Source organism: Petaurus breviceps, unplaced genomic scaffold (genome assembly GCF_028583685.1).
Source record: "Petaurus breviceps papuanus isolate PSGF00001 unplaced genomic scaffold, PetGlider_PUasm1.0 187, whole genome shotgun sequence".
NCBI lineage: Eukaryota > Metazoa > Chordata > Mammalia > Diprotodontia > Petauridae > Petaurus > Petaurus breviceps.
This window is the reverse complement of record NW_027185799.1, coordinates 26,227,571-26,243,478: the sequence shown is the minus strand read 5'-3', so window position 1 is coordinate 26,243,478 and position 15,908 is coordinate 26,227,571. Positions and strand designations below refer to the sequence as shown.

Below are 15,908 nucleotides of genomic sequence, written 5' to 3'. Positions count from 1 at the left end.
CACGGGATTTTAAGAGTAGATATCTTGAAAGTGATAATGAAACTGACCACAATCTAGGTCTGTAATAACTCGGTTGTGGTAATTTCTTTGGTTGCTGAGTACAAGTTCCCTTTGCCCTCTTCCTACCTCAAATACTCGACACTGAGGGTAGTAGAAAGTGATGGAGTTAGGAGAGCTGAGTTCCAATATTAGCCAATACTCACTAGTCGTTTGACCATAGGTGACTCAACCATTCTGTTTGAGTTTCCTCATTTGTAAAATAAAGATAGTAATATGTGAACTACCTACATCACAGGGTTATGATGACGCAAGTATCTTACAAACCCAGAAGTGACATAGAAAATCTAGTTGTTTATAGGAAATTGTGGGCATAATTTTTCCTAATAACTGGACTCCTTGCAAGTTGTCAAAGAAAATAAAATAGTGCCCCAACAGAGAAATATTTTAGGATGCCATATGAGATGTATGTGCCTTCAAAGAATTAATTATTGCTTTATTATTCTGAATAAGGTAAATTATCCTGAATAATGTAATAAAGTAGATTATCTCTTGGTTTTCAAAAAAGTATTCCTTCCCAAGGAATTGGGCTTAGTAAAACAATGAAGCTTATTTTCATTGTATTTAGAGCTAGATGTGGCCCTATAGATCACTGTTCAATGCTCCTGTGTAACAGCAGAGAAAACTGAAGTCTAGAGACAGGAAGTAACTGGCCTGAGGTCACCCAAGTTACTTATAAATGCCACAGTTGAGATTAGTCAACTTGGGTGGTGATGTAATACCATGAAGATGTTTTTCAGTGTAGGTTCATACGAATTTAAAGGCCAGCTCCATGTGATATATACCCATAGGATGATACCGTGGTAAGATCACTGGATTTGAAGTCAGAAGATATGAATTGGAATCCTGACTGCTACTTACTATCAGTATGAACTTGAACAAATCACTCCCCTTCTTTGAAGTGGGATAGACCTAAGGAGTTCTAAGACCCTTTTCAAACTCTAAATCCCATGATTCTCTGAGATTTTACTTAAGATTTGGATGCCACTGGAATGTATCCAAAGTTGCTTATTAGACAGAGACCTTGGGATAGTTTTTCTTTGCATTTATAAATCAGTATTATTAATACAGTACTATGCACACAGTATGCATTTACATAATAATATTTACCTATCTGTGAATCACAGAATCACAAGAATGTGACACCTTAATGTCCATCAAGTCCAATTCATATATGTGTAAAGTAAGCATTCAATTTTGTTGTTGTTTCCATTTACATTTTTGTGTCTATTCTTTCATATTTGTATACATTATGTATATTATTTTTCTGGTTCTGCTTTTTATATCTTGTATCAGTTCATACAAGCTTCTCATGCTTTCCTGTTTTCATCATATTCATAGTTTCCTACAATATAGTAATATTCTATTACATTCATGTACTTGTTTAGTCATTCCACCAGTCTGTGGTTATCTACTTTGATTCCAATTCTTTGGAACTACCAGAAGTACTTTTGTTATATATAGATAGGGTCTTTCTTTTTTGTCACTAACCTTCTTGGGGTATATGCCTAACAATGTAATCTATGGGTCAACAGATATGGATATTTTGCTTTCCAGCATTGTTGGACCAATTCATAGCTCAATCAACAGGGCATTGGTGTGCCTGTGTTTCCATAACCCCTTTAAATTGCTTGCTTTTGGGGTGGCTAGGTGGCATAGTGAGTAGTGCCAGCCCTGGAGTCAGGAGGACCTGAGTTCAGATCCGACCCCAGACACTCAACACAAAAAAAACTAGCCATGTGACCTTGGGCAAGTTACTTAACCCCAATTGCCCTCCAAAAAGAAAAAAAAAATTGCTTACTCTTATCTTTTGCCCATTTTCTAAGTATGAAATAAAAGCTCAGAATTGTTTTAAATCACATTTCTCTTATTGGAAGTAATTTCAAATGTTCTTTCATATGGTTGTTAATAATTTATCATTCTTTTGATAATTTTTATTCATATGCTCTGACCTTTGTTCTTGCATATTTCTATTATTTGCTTATATATCTTCTTGGACTATGCTATGTCTTCTTTTTGATGAGATCACAAGTTGGGTCTTCATCTTCATCTTCTCCCACTGGAACCTTGGCTTCCATGTCCAGAAACATTTCAGGCTCTGATGAGTTGGATCTTGGTTGGATCCAGGCCTTTACCCTATTTCCCAGAGATCTCTACTCTATACTGTCTCCTTTGGGATTTTAGTTTATGATATCTGAATGGAATGAGGACCTAAGATTCCCTGTTGGTCAGACTTTTGTGGTTAAACTACTTTTAGGAGGAAGGAAATAAATATTAGAGATAGAGAAACCTGAACTAAAGTCCCACTCCAATGCCCCACTTTGGCATGGAAGTGACCCTCTTGTGGGCTATGCCAGTGGAATGTAAATTCTGTTGGGTCCTACCAACTTGGGAAGACTTTAACTAAAGACCCAGTGACAGAATGTTAGATGGAATGTCTACCATCTGAGAACAGGCCTCATTAAATATGGAAAAGCTCATCAGCAGAAGGCTTTGCTACTCGGTGATTTTTTTTCTTTTCTTTTTTTTTGCTTTTTGGAGGGCCAACTGAGGTTAAGTGACTTGCCCAAGGTCACACGGCTAGTTTTTGTGTTAAGTGTCTGAGGCCGGATTTGACCTCAGGTCCTCCTAACTCCAGGGATGGTGCTCTATTCACTGCTCCACCGAGCCGCACCCCCCCCCCATTTTTTTCTTTTAATTTGGTTTTCTTCTTAGGCTTCCATCTGTTCTGGTAGAAAGAAAACTCACACATGAAGTCAGTGATGCTAGAGGTCTAAGAATATAAGCAAAATAAAAAAATATCAAAATACTTAAGGGAATGCAGTCATTCATCTGGCATAGCATCTCAGAATTGGAAGGGACTCAGTGGCCATCTATCCCAACTCACACTCGATGAGTTTCTTATTTTGTGTCTTCAAGCAGAGGCTAGATGACCTCATGGATGTTATTATGTGAATTCTTTTTAGTTGAACTAGGAAGACTTTTAAGTTTCCTCAAACTCTCAAATTCTCTAATTCTGTCCCTACAACATATTAGATGTGTGGTCGTCCAGCCTTCCCTTGAAGGCTTCCAGTGAGAGGGAACGCCCTGTCTCTTGAAGGAGAGTTAGGCAAAGGCGGCAGCTAAGCGATGCCATGGGTAGAGCACTGGACTTGGAGTCAGGAAGACCTGAGTTCAAATTCTATCTCCGATATTTACCAGCTATGTAACCTTGGGCAAATCATTTGACTTTTTTCAGCTTCAGTTTCCTCTTCTGTAAAATGAAGATAATAATAGCACTTACTACACAGGGTTACCAGATAAGATATATATGTATAGTGTTTTGCAAACTCTAAAGTGTTACAAAAATGCTAATTGTTATGACTAGCTCTTATCACTGGGAAGTTTTTCAAATCTAAATTTGGAATCTGCTTATCCAACCTGAGGTCTCAAGGTCTAAAAATTATGAAACTAAACTTCCTTTAGGATTATAGTCAATTTAATGATTTTTAAAATAAAATTATACACCAGTCAATAGTCTGATGGATTTGTAATCTCATCAGTTCTCTTCAGTGACACAGAATATAGCCCATAAATATTCATACATCTCATGTGACTCTAGGCTATGTCCTTCCAAAAAGTCACCTGGGGGAAAATTGGGGGGGAGGGAGGTACAGTATCCTATACTGTGAGCCCAGTGGACCAAAGAGACTGACCAATTAGTTTATCCCTCATTCTCATTTTATGACTTCATGGAGCCATGTCTAGTTTTGGGTAAATTAATCAATCATAAACATGATAATGGAGCACCCACCAGGCACTATGATAGGCACTACAAATACAAAGACAAAAATAAAAGAGTGGCTGCCTTCAAAGAGTTTATATTCTATTGAATAAAAATGCTGATTTTTTTTTTGCCTTGTTCATTCCTCAGCCCCATACAGTGAAATAAAACACAGTATCAAAGTGGATCCAGTCACCTCTGAACACGAAATCACATGTCAGTCAGAAGGTTATCCTAAGGCAGAGGTCATCTGGAAAAGTGGGAATCAAGATCTAAGCAGCAAAGCTACTACAAAGCATTCAGTTGGACAAGAAAAGTTGTTCAATATGATAAGTACTCTCAGGATCAACACAACAGCAAATGAAGTTTTCCAATGCTTGTTTCAGGAAAAGGATACTGGGGAAAATACTACAGCTCAGATTGTCATCTCAGGTATGCTTCAGAATGTGTCCCACCATCTCCCAAGATGAGAGAACATCCATGTCCAATGTCCTTTTCATTGCCCTGTCCTGCTTATTTTATGGGTTACTTCCCTTTTCTTTTCCCCATAGAGTGATAAGTAAATCTATAGTGAGTTAATGTGTGCAGAAATGTTTTGAAAAGTCATGACTACTATATGCATACCAGGCAATTTTATTTTTAGAAATGGATAATATGGTAGCCTCACCTGTTTCTACTCTTTGGTGGAAATCTTATGCCCTGGTAAGGGTTTAAAAAGTATGATATAGTATAAAAGCACTGAATTTAGAGTCACAGAACCTATATGAGAATCCTAGCTCTGGTCCTGTGCAACCTTATTCAACTTATTTTGTCTTCCTAGACCTCAGTTTCTTCATCTGTAAAATGAGAGGTTTGGACTGGATGCCTTTAAGCTGGCAGTTTTAGCATTGTACCATGTTGCTTTTAGCTATGACTTAGGAATCATGAGTTGTTCAATATAGGGGATTCAGGATTGCATTCTTCTGTCAGGGTAAGGCCAGAACTGGCAATCTTGAAAAGATTTTATGGGGTGGCCAGGTAGCACAGCGAGTGGGAGCATCGGCTCCAGTGTTGAGAAGACCTGGAGGTAGAATCCCGGGCTCAGACGCTTAGCACCCACCCAGAAACACCTGGCCGTGTAACCTTGAGCAAGTTACTTAACCCCAATTGCTTAGGGGCAGCCAGGTGCCTCAGCGAGTAAGAGCACTGGCTCCAGTGTCAGGATGACCTGGATCAAATCCAGGCTCAGATACTCAGCACCACACCCAGAAATAACTGGCCTGTAACCTTGAGCAAGTTACTTAACCCCGATTGCTTTAAAAAAAAAAAAAAAAAAGAAAAGTTTTTATGCCTTCCCTTTGGCATGTGCTATAGTTTAAGGATTTAGGATCAAGTTATGCAAATTCTATGTTTGTGAAATTTCAGACACAACCCAAGTGTTCTGATACTTCATTCCCTTGCTGAGATTGGTGAAACCTTGACAATTTCCTGGGTGGCAATGCTCAGTTTCCCTGGGGAACATTATCTAGTGAACTGATGTGTTGATACTGAGTTATATTGATACTAAGCTCATTCCCTACAAAAAGTGCAATCACTTATCAGTAAGGAGGCTGGTGGAAAATATAGTTTTTCCAAGCCAGAAGAAGGGGCCAAAGGATGGGGGAAGGTGGTAGCAGCACCCTTTCTTGCATTGGATAACCTTTGATTCTTGTCCAAGGCTAACCTCTTCCCACAACTCAGCATCCGCCTCCCATCATCCTTCAGTCCATCCTTCCAAATGGGAAAACTACACTTCCTATTAATCCCTTTGCTGATAAAGGCTTACAGAATTTCATATTTTCAATTCATTCCTGGGTGACTCCTACCAGTTCATTGCCTCACCTGCTCTTGTTGCAAATGTATTTATTTCCTGGCTGGACAGGGACAACTGACTTTTCTAGTATCATGGTTGTGAGGGTGGTAGCCTCAAGAGCAACTACATCACAGAAGTGTACATAGCTGATGTTCCAATCTGTTTCTCTTGCCCAGTGAACAATTAATATGATCTGTGCAACATATTACATTATTCAACTATTACTCAACAGCTTTTTTTTTTTTTTTTGCCTTTTGGAAGGCAATTGGGATTAAGTAACTTGCCCAAGGTTACATGGCTAGTTTGTGTGTGTGTGTGTGGGTGTTAAGTGTCTGAGGCCAGAGCCAAACTTTAGTCCTCCTGACTCCAGGGCTGGTGCTTTACTCACTGAGCCACCTAGCCGCCCCTCAACATCTTCTTAATCGATAAGCATTCCAGAAGGAAGTGAGGAGTTGACAGGTGTTGATAATGTGAGGGATGACCTCAGCCTTCTGTAGTTTAGGGAACTGAAAGAGAACTACACATTGAATATGACCTTTTGTTGTAATGGGAAGGGCAAAGTAGACAACTCACTATATGTCCTGGAAATCAATTCGTTAATCAATTAGCAAACATTTATTAAGCAACTACTGTATGCCAGAGACTATACTAGGAACTGAGATACATAGATAAAAGCAAAAGAGTTCCTGCCCTCAAGGAGGTTACAATCTAGCAATGGTTCCACATGTACCTGTGGAACATCTTTAGCATGTGCTATCATAGTTTTCCGGTGCCTACAATAAGGAAATGTTAACACCATTCTTTGTAAAACTCTTAGCAACTTCCTTTGTACTGTAGGATAAAATATAATACCTTAGCCAGGCATTTAATAATCTCCATGTATGATCACAACCTAACTTCCAATCCTTATTTCATATTACTTCCTTTCACATACTTTACCTCCCATTTCCTAGGGCACTTTGTACCTTTGCCCTTATTACACTGTAACTTCTATCAAACTTATTAATAGACATGTATCTCACTTATTAAATTGTTAAATTCCATGAGGACAGAGACTGTCTCATTTATTTTTGTAATCCTCAGAGCCTTACATACAGTAGGCATTTAATCAATGCTTCTGGAATTGAATAAAAGCACATATTAATGGAATTTTACAATCAAAGACACTTTCTCTGGCTAGAGAATATTAAGATGGCCTTTGAATGATAATTATTTTCATGATCTCTTCTCAAATAATTGTAGTCTTATGTTCATTTCTATTTGTTACCTTTTAGGAAAGACATCGATACTTGGAATGTACAGAGGAGGATGGTGAAGGACTTTGAGCTCATACTGTATGAGTATCTGTTGAAAGAACTGGAGATAATTTAGCTTTCAGAAGAGACTTAGTCAAGAGGGAAAGGGGTAAAAGGTTATTGCTTAGTCCTGGAGGACAGAATTAAAAGCAGTAGGTAAAATATGCAAAGAGGATCGTTTATGTATAATGGAAGGAAAACTTCCTAACAATTAGAGATGTCCAAAAGCACTTCCCAGAGGTAGTAGTTCACTAAACTTACTGGAGGCTTCAGGCAAAGACTAGATGACCATATGTGAAGTATGTTGTAGAGCAGATTCTTGTTCTGGTACAGGCTGGACCTAATGGCCTCTGAGACCCTTTCCAAATCTGAGATGCTGTGATAACTCTGATCTTACTTTTTTAAAATTGATTTTCAGAGAAAACGGAGTCATCTAAGATAGAACCAAGAACTTACTTTGGAATCCTAGGAGCTGTCATTTTCTTTGGATTGATTCTGATGTTTCTCTGCTATAGAAAAAAAGATGGTATTACACTTTAAATTTAATTTACCTTATCCTCCCCCATTTTTCAGCCTGTGTCTTTGTGGGGCTCAGTTTCTTTGGACCCTTGTTCCTCCTTCTCACTCTAATTTTAGTAAGTTTTGCTCATTTCATTTTTCAAGAGCCACTCCATTGGAGATGACATATAAGTAGTCCCTGCCTTCTGGCAGCTTTGTACCTAGGTATTCAAGGTAGTATGTATTCAAGGTAGTATGGCACATTTTTTACACACAAGGCCAGATCTTTGTGTGGGCAGAATAGGTGTGATTTTTAGGAACAAAATGCATCTAGTATTTTGTAACATATGGAGGTTTGAAGAGGCTCTTAATGAAAATCTAGTCCAAACCTTTTATTTCACATTAAGGTAAATTGAGTAATGTAATAAGTAACAAAGAAGGGATGTGAGTCCAGGAAGAATGATTCCAAAACCAAGATTCCTCTCAGTACAAAACATTCCGGGAACACTTTTATTAATACCGACCTATTTTGTTCCTTGCTCAGAATTCTTCCTATTAACTTTACTAATAGAGGAAGGAGGAAGGAACCATTTGTCTTCAGAAGATCATATTTTAAATGCACATATCTTGCTTGAAGTCCTTTGCCCATTATTAATGTATTGGCTTTTATTAGTAGATAAAGATTAGCTGGTTGATAATATGGGTCCTGAACAGATACAGAATAGGTGAATTTCAATGGTACAGGAGTGTATAGTGGAAATGAGCTTTGAGTAGAATAGCACAAAAGTGTTTAACTGTTCAGTGGTATCCACCAGGCTTAAATCTGAAAGGGACCCTTGAGATCACCTAGTCCAACCTCCATATTTGTAGAAAAGGCAACTGAGGCCCAGAGAGATTGTGACTTGACCAAGGTCACCTCAGAAGTAAATAGCAAGGAGAGGACTCAAACTCATGTCATCTGTCTCCAAATCCAGTGTTCTATGCTAGAACTAAGTAAAACTCAAGTTTGATAATGAATGGAAGGCAGGCTACTTGTGGTATGTGTCTAGAGAATCTGAGAAGAGAACCTTGAAAGATAGACTTTGGAAGTTTCTAAGTTTTACCCAGGGTTAACCCAAATCATATATTGCACAGATACATATAGGAGAAGTAAAAGCTGATTGATTTCTAATTTTGATTTCTAAATGTTGCTTATAAGATGCATCCTCATGCTGAGTTTTTTGGCAATGTAGAGTAATATTACTAATTTCACAATTCAAATAAAACTATGATATTTTGATTTCAAGTGATTATGGTTTTTCCTAAAGAGGGCAATAGATAGTTTTAAATTTTGTCTACCTCGGTGTTCAGTTTTATTCTTCCTACTTTCCACAACTTAAACTCAGTAAATGAGGTTTTTTTTTTCCTTGCTCAAAGGATAAGCTATAGACTAGATTTTTCTCCAATACTCTGAAAATTGAGATTCTGTGAGAATCTCTACCTGGAATTGTGTGTATAAAATTATCTGTACACAAATATAGGGAAGTAGAAAAAGAGAGGAAATTTTTGGTGGTTTTGTGAGAAATTCCCCTACCTTCCCCTTTGGTCCTGGGCAATATGGCAGAAGAGAAGGAGGAGGAATATCAAACATTTCCAAACTGGGTCTCATCAGGTTTCCTATCAAATTACTACACAAAGGAGAATGTAGACAAAGACCTAGAAAATGTTGTAACTGGCTATAATTACATATAGATTTTTACTGAGAAATATCCATAATGTGAGCTAGTACTTGTGAAATTTTTAATCTGTAAAGTCCTATTGGAAAGCATATAAGTAAGTCATCCAGTATTCCAGAACATGATACTAGGTAGGAAATAGGGTTATATACTTAAAGATGCCCCTTAAGAAAATCTATGACATTTACTCAAAATGACAAATATGGATAGCACCCAAGCAACTTGTGAAAATTTGGAAAGAAAGGGTCCTCAGGAACATAACCTCCCCTCTCCCCTAGCTCCTTGCTAAACTTCTCTTGGGGACACACAATTTAAGCCCAAGCTACTGCATAGGATTTATAGCTATACCATATCTGAGGAGAAAATAATCAAAATGTTCATTTTTTTTTAAGTGAGAATGATAAACATAGAGAAAAATTGTCTTTCCAGACAACAACAACAACAATTTTCCAGACAGCTAACTCCTATATGGCAAGTATAACTGAATTATCAGTGGGTTGGGGGAGAGTGGTCACAAAATGCAAAATCTAGATGATTAATAATAATTTATAATTATGATAATTATAATGGTGATGATAACAACAACAGTAGCAACAATAAAAATGAAGACTTTTGTCAACCAAGAATTTTCCCTTCTGCATTTGGTTGGAAGTAGTTAGGGAATACAAAGAAATATTTTCAAAAAAATATCTCAATTTTAGTAAATCATAGGAGAATACATACATCATTCAAACCTAGTGACCCTTAAGGAACCACCTCTTTCCACCTCTCACGCAGTATGGTTCTTTAGTTGGGGGAGAATCAAGGGAGGGGTATTGGAGTAGAGGAAGGAGATGGGTTTTTTACCTTTAAATCTTAGTTGTCCTATAGCAGGGGTGGGGAACCTGTGACCTCAAGACCACACATGGCCCTCTAGGTCCTCAAGTGTGGCCCTTTGACTGAATCCAAACTTCTAAAAGTTTTTGTTCTGTAAAGTTTGGATTCAGTCAAAGGGCCACATTTGAGGACCTAGAGGGGCACATATGGCCGCAAGGCTGGAGGTTCTCCACCTCTGTTCTAGAGGCTGTTTTGTTCTAACAATATACAGCTGAAATCTTGCCTCAATTTCAGTGTCTCAGGGAACCAGGTCTGAGTTATGAGTAGAAGGATATTTCTTTCCCCTCTGGAATTTATCTATTTGTAAAGAGAGGGAAAACTAACTATTCATTTGAACAATAAAAAAGTGTGCTTGTAGGTAAAGAACTACCATAGCTATCTCCCTCTTCTGTGCCTTGACACAGGTCAGAAAGCTTTTCTTCCTCATTTCTGCTTCCCCTTAGAACACCTAGAAGGGTGTGCTCTTCAAGGCTCATCTCAATTTCCACTTTCTTCAAGAAGTGAAGATCACCTAAATTGTTACTGCATCCCTTCAAAAAGAAACACTATTTATTGTGTATATAGCATAGCATATCTTTACTTATTTCCAAATATGTCTTAGCCCTAAGGTAAAATGCAAGCTCTTTACGAGCAGGAGTTATCTCTTGTTTTTGTAGCACCCATGTCTAGCACTGTGCCTGGAACATAGTGGGCCCTTAATAAATACTCGGGGATTGAGTGACTGATAGTTTGATTTATTTAGAAATGCTATTCCAAAAACTAATCTTCCAGTTCAAACAAGTCTAGATTAATTGGTTGTCTTGGATCTAACATTCATTCTTTTTTTGTGGGCATGTACAGTAAGTGCTAAAAATTTCATTATGCCTTTGACACCTTCCAAGGAATATGAACAGAAACCTTATTGTATTAAGCCACCATATTGGATGATGTAGGAAGATGGGGAAAAAAAATACTAGATGGAACTGAATTCATGAGCCCTGCATTTCAATCCTGCCTTTTAAAAACTTTGTGAAATGGGACAAGACAGGGTACTTCTATGAGTCTCAGTTTCCTCATCTGTAAAAATGAAGATATTGCTTGTTCTGACTTGTGGGGGCAAATGTACTTTGTAAATCTTAAAGTGCTATGGAAATGTGAAGTATTATTCTAATGGGGTTTTTAAAGAGGCTAAAAAAATTTAAGATTAAGAAAGAAGTTAATATATACTCTTGTTTCCAATCCTTTTTGTTTGTTTCTTTACAGATACAAATACTGAGAAGGCACGAACCCAACATCTCAGCCTCTGGTTTAAGTTTCTGGGGTTCTCAGCCCAGCTACTTTGGAATTCCTTCAGTGCTTAGCAGTTCATTGAAAAGTGCTTCCAACACCTTAGCTTCTGGGAAGGAAACAAGGGGAGAGAATAATGTGATGATGGGGAAAAAAAGAGAAAAAGAAGACATAGAGAATGAAAGGGAAAGAACCCTCATCTAGTTCAGAGGATAGTTGAATAGTTTTTGAGGCAGTACTTAAGAAATATTTCCAGCCTACTTTGAGGAAACATAGGCTGATATAAGGTATCTTTGATACTAATGGTATCTTTGAGTGATAATACTTATAGTCATTCATTTATACAAATCTGTTGTTTGTTCCTGAGAAAGAATTGAGAATCTCTGACTTTGAAGTTGTTCATTGCTCTGTATTACTCCTTCTATTACCTGGTCTACTTAGCCAACACCTGTAAGTCAAAGCTCAAGCTTATTTAAATAAGATTCTTCTTGTTGATGAAGAATGGCCATCAAGTAGTCATTCTCCATCTATAAGGATAGTCTTAGGCAAATGAACTTGGGTCCTGGGTCATACACTTGATGAGGAATGTCTTTGTGTCAAGTTGAAGACAATTTGTGCATTGCCTTTAACTCTGGGAAATCTGCTTGTGTGGTCCTATCTAAGCAGAAAGCATTATTGTGTATTTAAATTTTTGTCACATGAGTGAGGTCTTCAATACTTTCATTTCAAGAATGATTAGGTGGAGTGGTTGGTTTTTTTCCTCCCTTGTTTAAACTTGCTATTTAAATGGAAGGTTTGCGTCCAAAAAGGAAGTACTGTATTTTAGGATGTTGGTAAAAATGGGAAGGATGTGGGGAAATTTGTAGGTTTAGTATATGATTTTATAACATTTTAGATTCATCAGCTTCACTCTTCCCCATAGAATCTCAAACTCTCTTTAAAGCTCAGCTCAAGAACCACCTTCTTCTAGCCTTCGTTGGTTCCCCTCAGCTGCTAGATTCCTCCTCTGCCTCCTGCCAACCTCTTTATATTTATTTTGAACATATTTTTATGTATGTATGTATGTATGTATAAAGGCAGCTAGGTGGTCTAGTGGATAGAGCACTGGGCCTGGAACCAGGAAGACATGAGTTGAAGTGAAGCCTCAGATATATACTAGCAATGTGGCCATGGACAAGGTACTTAACCTTTTTCTGCCTTAGTCTCCCCAAGTGTAAAATGGAGATAATCATAACATATACCCCCAAAGTTGTAATGAGGCTCAAATGATGCAGTATTTGTAAAGCACTTTTCAAATCTGAAAGCACTATATACATGCTAGCTACTGGTATTTTTTGTGTTGAAGAATGATGATGATGATGATATGTTACCTCCCCCAATAGAATGTAAGCCCCTTGAGGGCAGAGACTATTTTTTTATCTTGTATTTATGTTCCCAATGTCTTACACATAGGGGGTGCTTTTTGAATCAAAATGAATGGAATTGAAACCAAACCTATTGTGGGATCTTTCCCCTTGAAATGACTTAGCTTTGAGCTAATGAATACCTCTTTAAACCTCTGTATAACCTTGTTGTTTCTAATGACCATTCTCTACCAGTTGAAATTAGACCTTCTATAGTCCATTCATATTGTAGTGAACTCCCATAGACAACTTCTGGAAATACTTTGCTTAAAAGGGAAGAAAAAGAAAATCTAGCCTGCTGAGAATTTAATTTATTGAATTCTAGTCTTTTTTTATGAACATTGTTTATCAAACACCAGCTAGGTGTAGGGCACTGAATTATGTACTATGGACATAGAGTCGGATATGACTGAGGCTCCCCTCTTAAAGGAGCTTACTTGTTTGGAAGGTTGTCGTTCTGTTGTTTGTCAGTAGTATCCAACTCTTTATCAACCATTTGGAAGTTTTCTTGGCAAAGACGCTGGAGAACTTTTCCAATTTCCTTCTCCAGCTCACTTTACAGATGAGGAAACTGAGACAAACAGGGTTACGTGACTTGCCCAAGGCCATCCAGCCAGGAAGTGTAGGAGGCCAAATTTAAATTCAGGAAGATCTGTCTTCCTGACTCCCATCCTGGCATTCTATCCACTGCACCATCTAGCTGCCTGCTTGGGAGGAGAAATCCCCAAATAACTGTAACAAAGGAAAGTGAGATAAGCAATCTGTTGAGCTCCAATCCCACTTTACCAACTGCCTTTTGGGCATTTCGAACCAGATATACCTTACACATCTCAAACTCAACATATCCAATAAAGAACTCATTTATCCACATTCCACCCTTTGGAACTTCCTTATTACTGTATAAACTCTCTTGACAATCAAGCGGTACTACCGAGGTTATCCAGGTTCACAACCTTGTGATCTTTGACTTCTCACTCACTCTCCTCCCCTATATCCAATCTTTTAACAAATCTTGTTTCTGCACTCACAATGTCTCTCAAACATATCTCCTTCCCTTTATTTGTACAACCATTACCTCATTCAAGCCCTCATTACCTCTCACTTTGAATATTGCAATAGCTTCCTAATAGGTCTTCCTGCTTCATGTCTTTCCCTACTCTAATTCACCCTCCACTTGTTTGTCAATGTGACAAGTATAGGTCTGCTCCCATTACCCTCCTACTCAGTAAATTGCAATGGCTCCCTGTTGCTTCCAGGATCAAATGTAGAGCCCTCTTTGATATTTAAAGCTCTCCATGACATGATCTCTTCCTAATATTTTAGTCCTCTCACACTTTCCTCCCCTCCATGCACTCTATAATTTAGATATCCTGGTTTACTTGCTATTCCTCATTTGCAACACTCTCTTTTCCCACTCTATGCCTTTGCATTGGCCAACCCTCATGCCTGGAATGATCTCCCACTTTGCCTCCACCTCTTTGTTCCTTTGACTTTCTTTCAAACTCAGCTCAAATGCCACCTTCTACAGGAGGCCTTTCCCATTATTCCCCGTGCCCCTAGTTGCTAGTGCCTTTCCTCCTGAAATTCGCTTCCATCTCTTCTGTGTATGTCATATACATGCATGTGTACATATATGCATGTGTGAATATGTATAGATTTAGTTACCTACATGATGTCTCCCCCATTAGAGTTAGAGTTAGAATTCCTCGGCACCACTTTTGGCTTTTCTTTGCATCCCTAAATCTGAGTGCTGTACCTGGCAAATAGTAAGTGCTTTATAGATCTTTGTCACCTGCAAGATAGGGGCAACTTGCATGGGAAGTGTACGTAAGGATGGAGACATCCCTTTCACTCACTCAAGGTCAAATAGGTAATCTTTTTTTATAATGCAGTTGTCACCCCAATTTACCTTACTGATCCCCCAAATTTAGAACTTATCCAATGAAGCAGCCCTTACTGTAAGAATTCTGTCATTTTTGCCTTCCCAGCCCCCCTGCCCCACCTTGTATTTCTATCTCTATGCCATAGTTTATAAAAGGTGTCATGGATTGCTTTTTTTCTGAATAAAGTGGGTCCATGAACCACTTCTCAAGTATCTGTTTCATTCCAGCATCAGCTGACCTGACCTTCTCTGGATCTACATCGTCTGCTCCTCCCCCCTCCCCCCATGCACTGGAAACACTTTTTGTTGATCAGGAAGGTTTTAAAACACATTAGTAATGTTTTAGAAGCACTTTAATAATTATGTATGTTACATATAGAATGTCTAACAAACCGTGTGGTATGTTCTGTGGGTTTTTTTGGACAATGTTATAAAAGTGATATTTATTAAAGTTATTTTATTCTTCGTCATGTATCAAAATATTTATTTTCTGATTTCTAGAACTCTCAGAATACCACTGGCACTTCAGTACACAATAAGTGATATAATAAACCATATTAGAAAAGTTTATTCAAAGCTTTTGTTCTCCTCTTTGGCCAAGATTCAATCTTTTTAGAATTGCTACAGAAGTAAACTTCTAACAATAAGCTCAACAATGATTTATATATAACCATAAGGGGCCTTTTTTTTTTTTTTTTGCAACTGGTTCTCCCAAGTCTTACACAGGCTAAAAGAACAGAAGTCACTCATGAGCCTGACTCCACGGCTGATCAACACCAAAGCTTTGACCTGCTCCATTTCCAACCTAAGCCAATTTGCCTTAGGCAGTTTAGTGGACCTCTGCTCCTAGGGGCTATCCACATTGGTGCCAGACTTAGTGAGAACACCTGATTGACTCTTGTCCTTCTGTAGCTTAGAACTCCTGAACTCAAGCAATCTACCAGTCTCAGCCTCCTCATTAGCAGGAACTATAAATGTGCTACACCATGTCTAGCCGCAAGGGACTTTTTAAAGGAGTGCACAATAAAGACCATAAGGGACTTTCCAGTGCAGAGTACTATACCCACATAATTTACATATGAAAATACAATCCTATATCTATATGGTTGTGTACATATTTGATCTTCACATCCTCATAAAGGAGAATCCTAGAACTAAGATGCTAGCAAAGGGAACTGAAAAAGAATTTTGAAAACATTTGGTCCAACCCTTTCATTTTTTACAGAGGAAGTACCTACTGATGAGAGAGGGCAAGTGAGTTGTTAACACAAGCAGAACACACCTGGGATTTGAAACCAGGTTCTTTAACTGAAAATCCAGAC

General features: G+C 38.1%; 1 protein-coding gene across 2 annotated transcripts in view; it reads left to right on the top strand.

Annotated features, from left to right (window-relative positions):
- Positions 1-15,066, top strand: part of CD274 (CD274 molecule) — a 29,131-nt gene extending 14,065 nt beyond the window's left edge. Inside the window, exons 4-7 of one of the 2 annotated variants that reach the window (XM_069090776.1) lie at positions 3,971-4,252; positions 7,365-7,472; positions 9,552-9,630; positions 11,278-15,066. In XM_069090776.1, the coding sequence (XP_068946877.1) occupies positions 3,971-4,252; positions 7,365-7,472; positions 9,552-9,630; position 11,278 (470 nt within the window). In that variant the 3' untranslated portion in view covers positions 11,279-15,066. Of the gene's footprint in view, positions 1-3,970; positions 4,253-6,925; positions 6,986-7,364; positions 7,473-9,551; positions 9,631-11,277 lie in introns of those variants that run through there. The other variant, XM_069090777.1, reaches the window with a different exon arrangement.
- Positions 15,067-15,908: the final 842 nt, after the last annotated feature.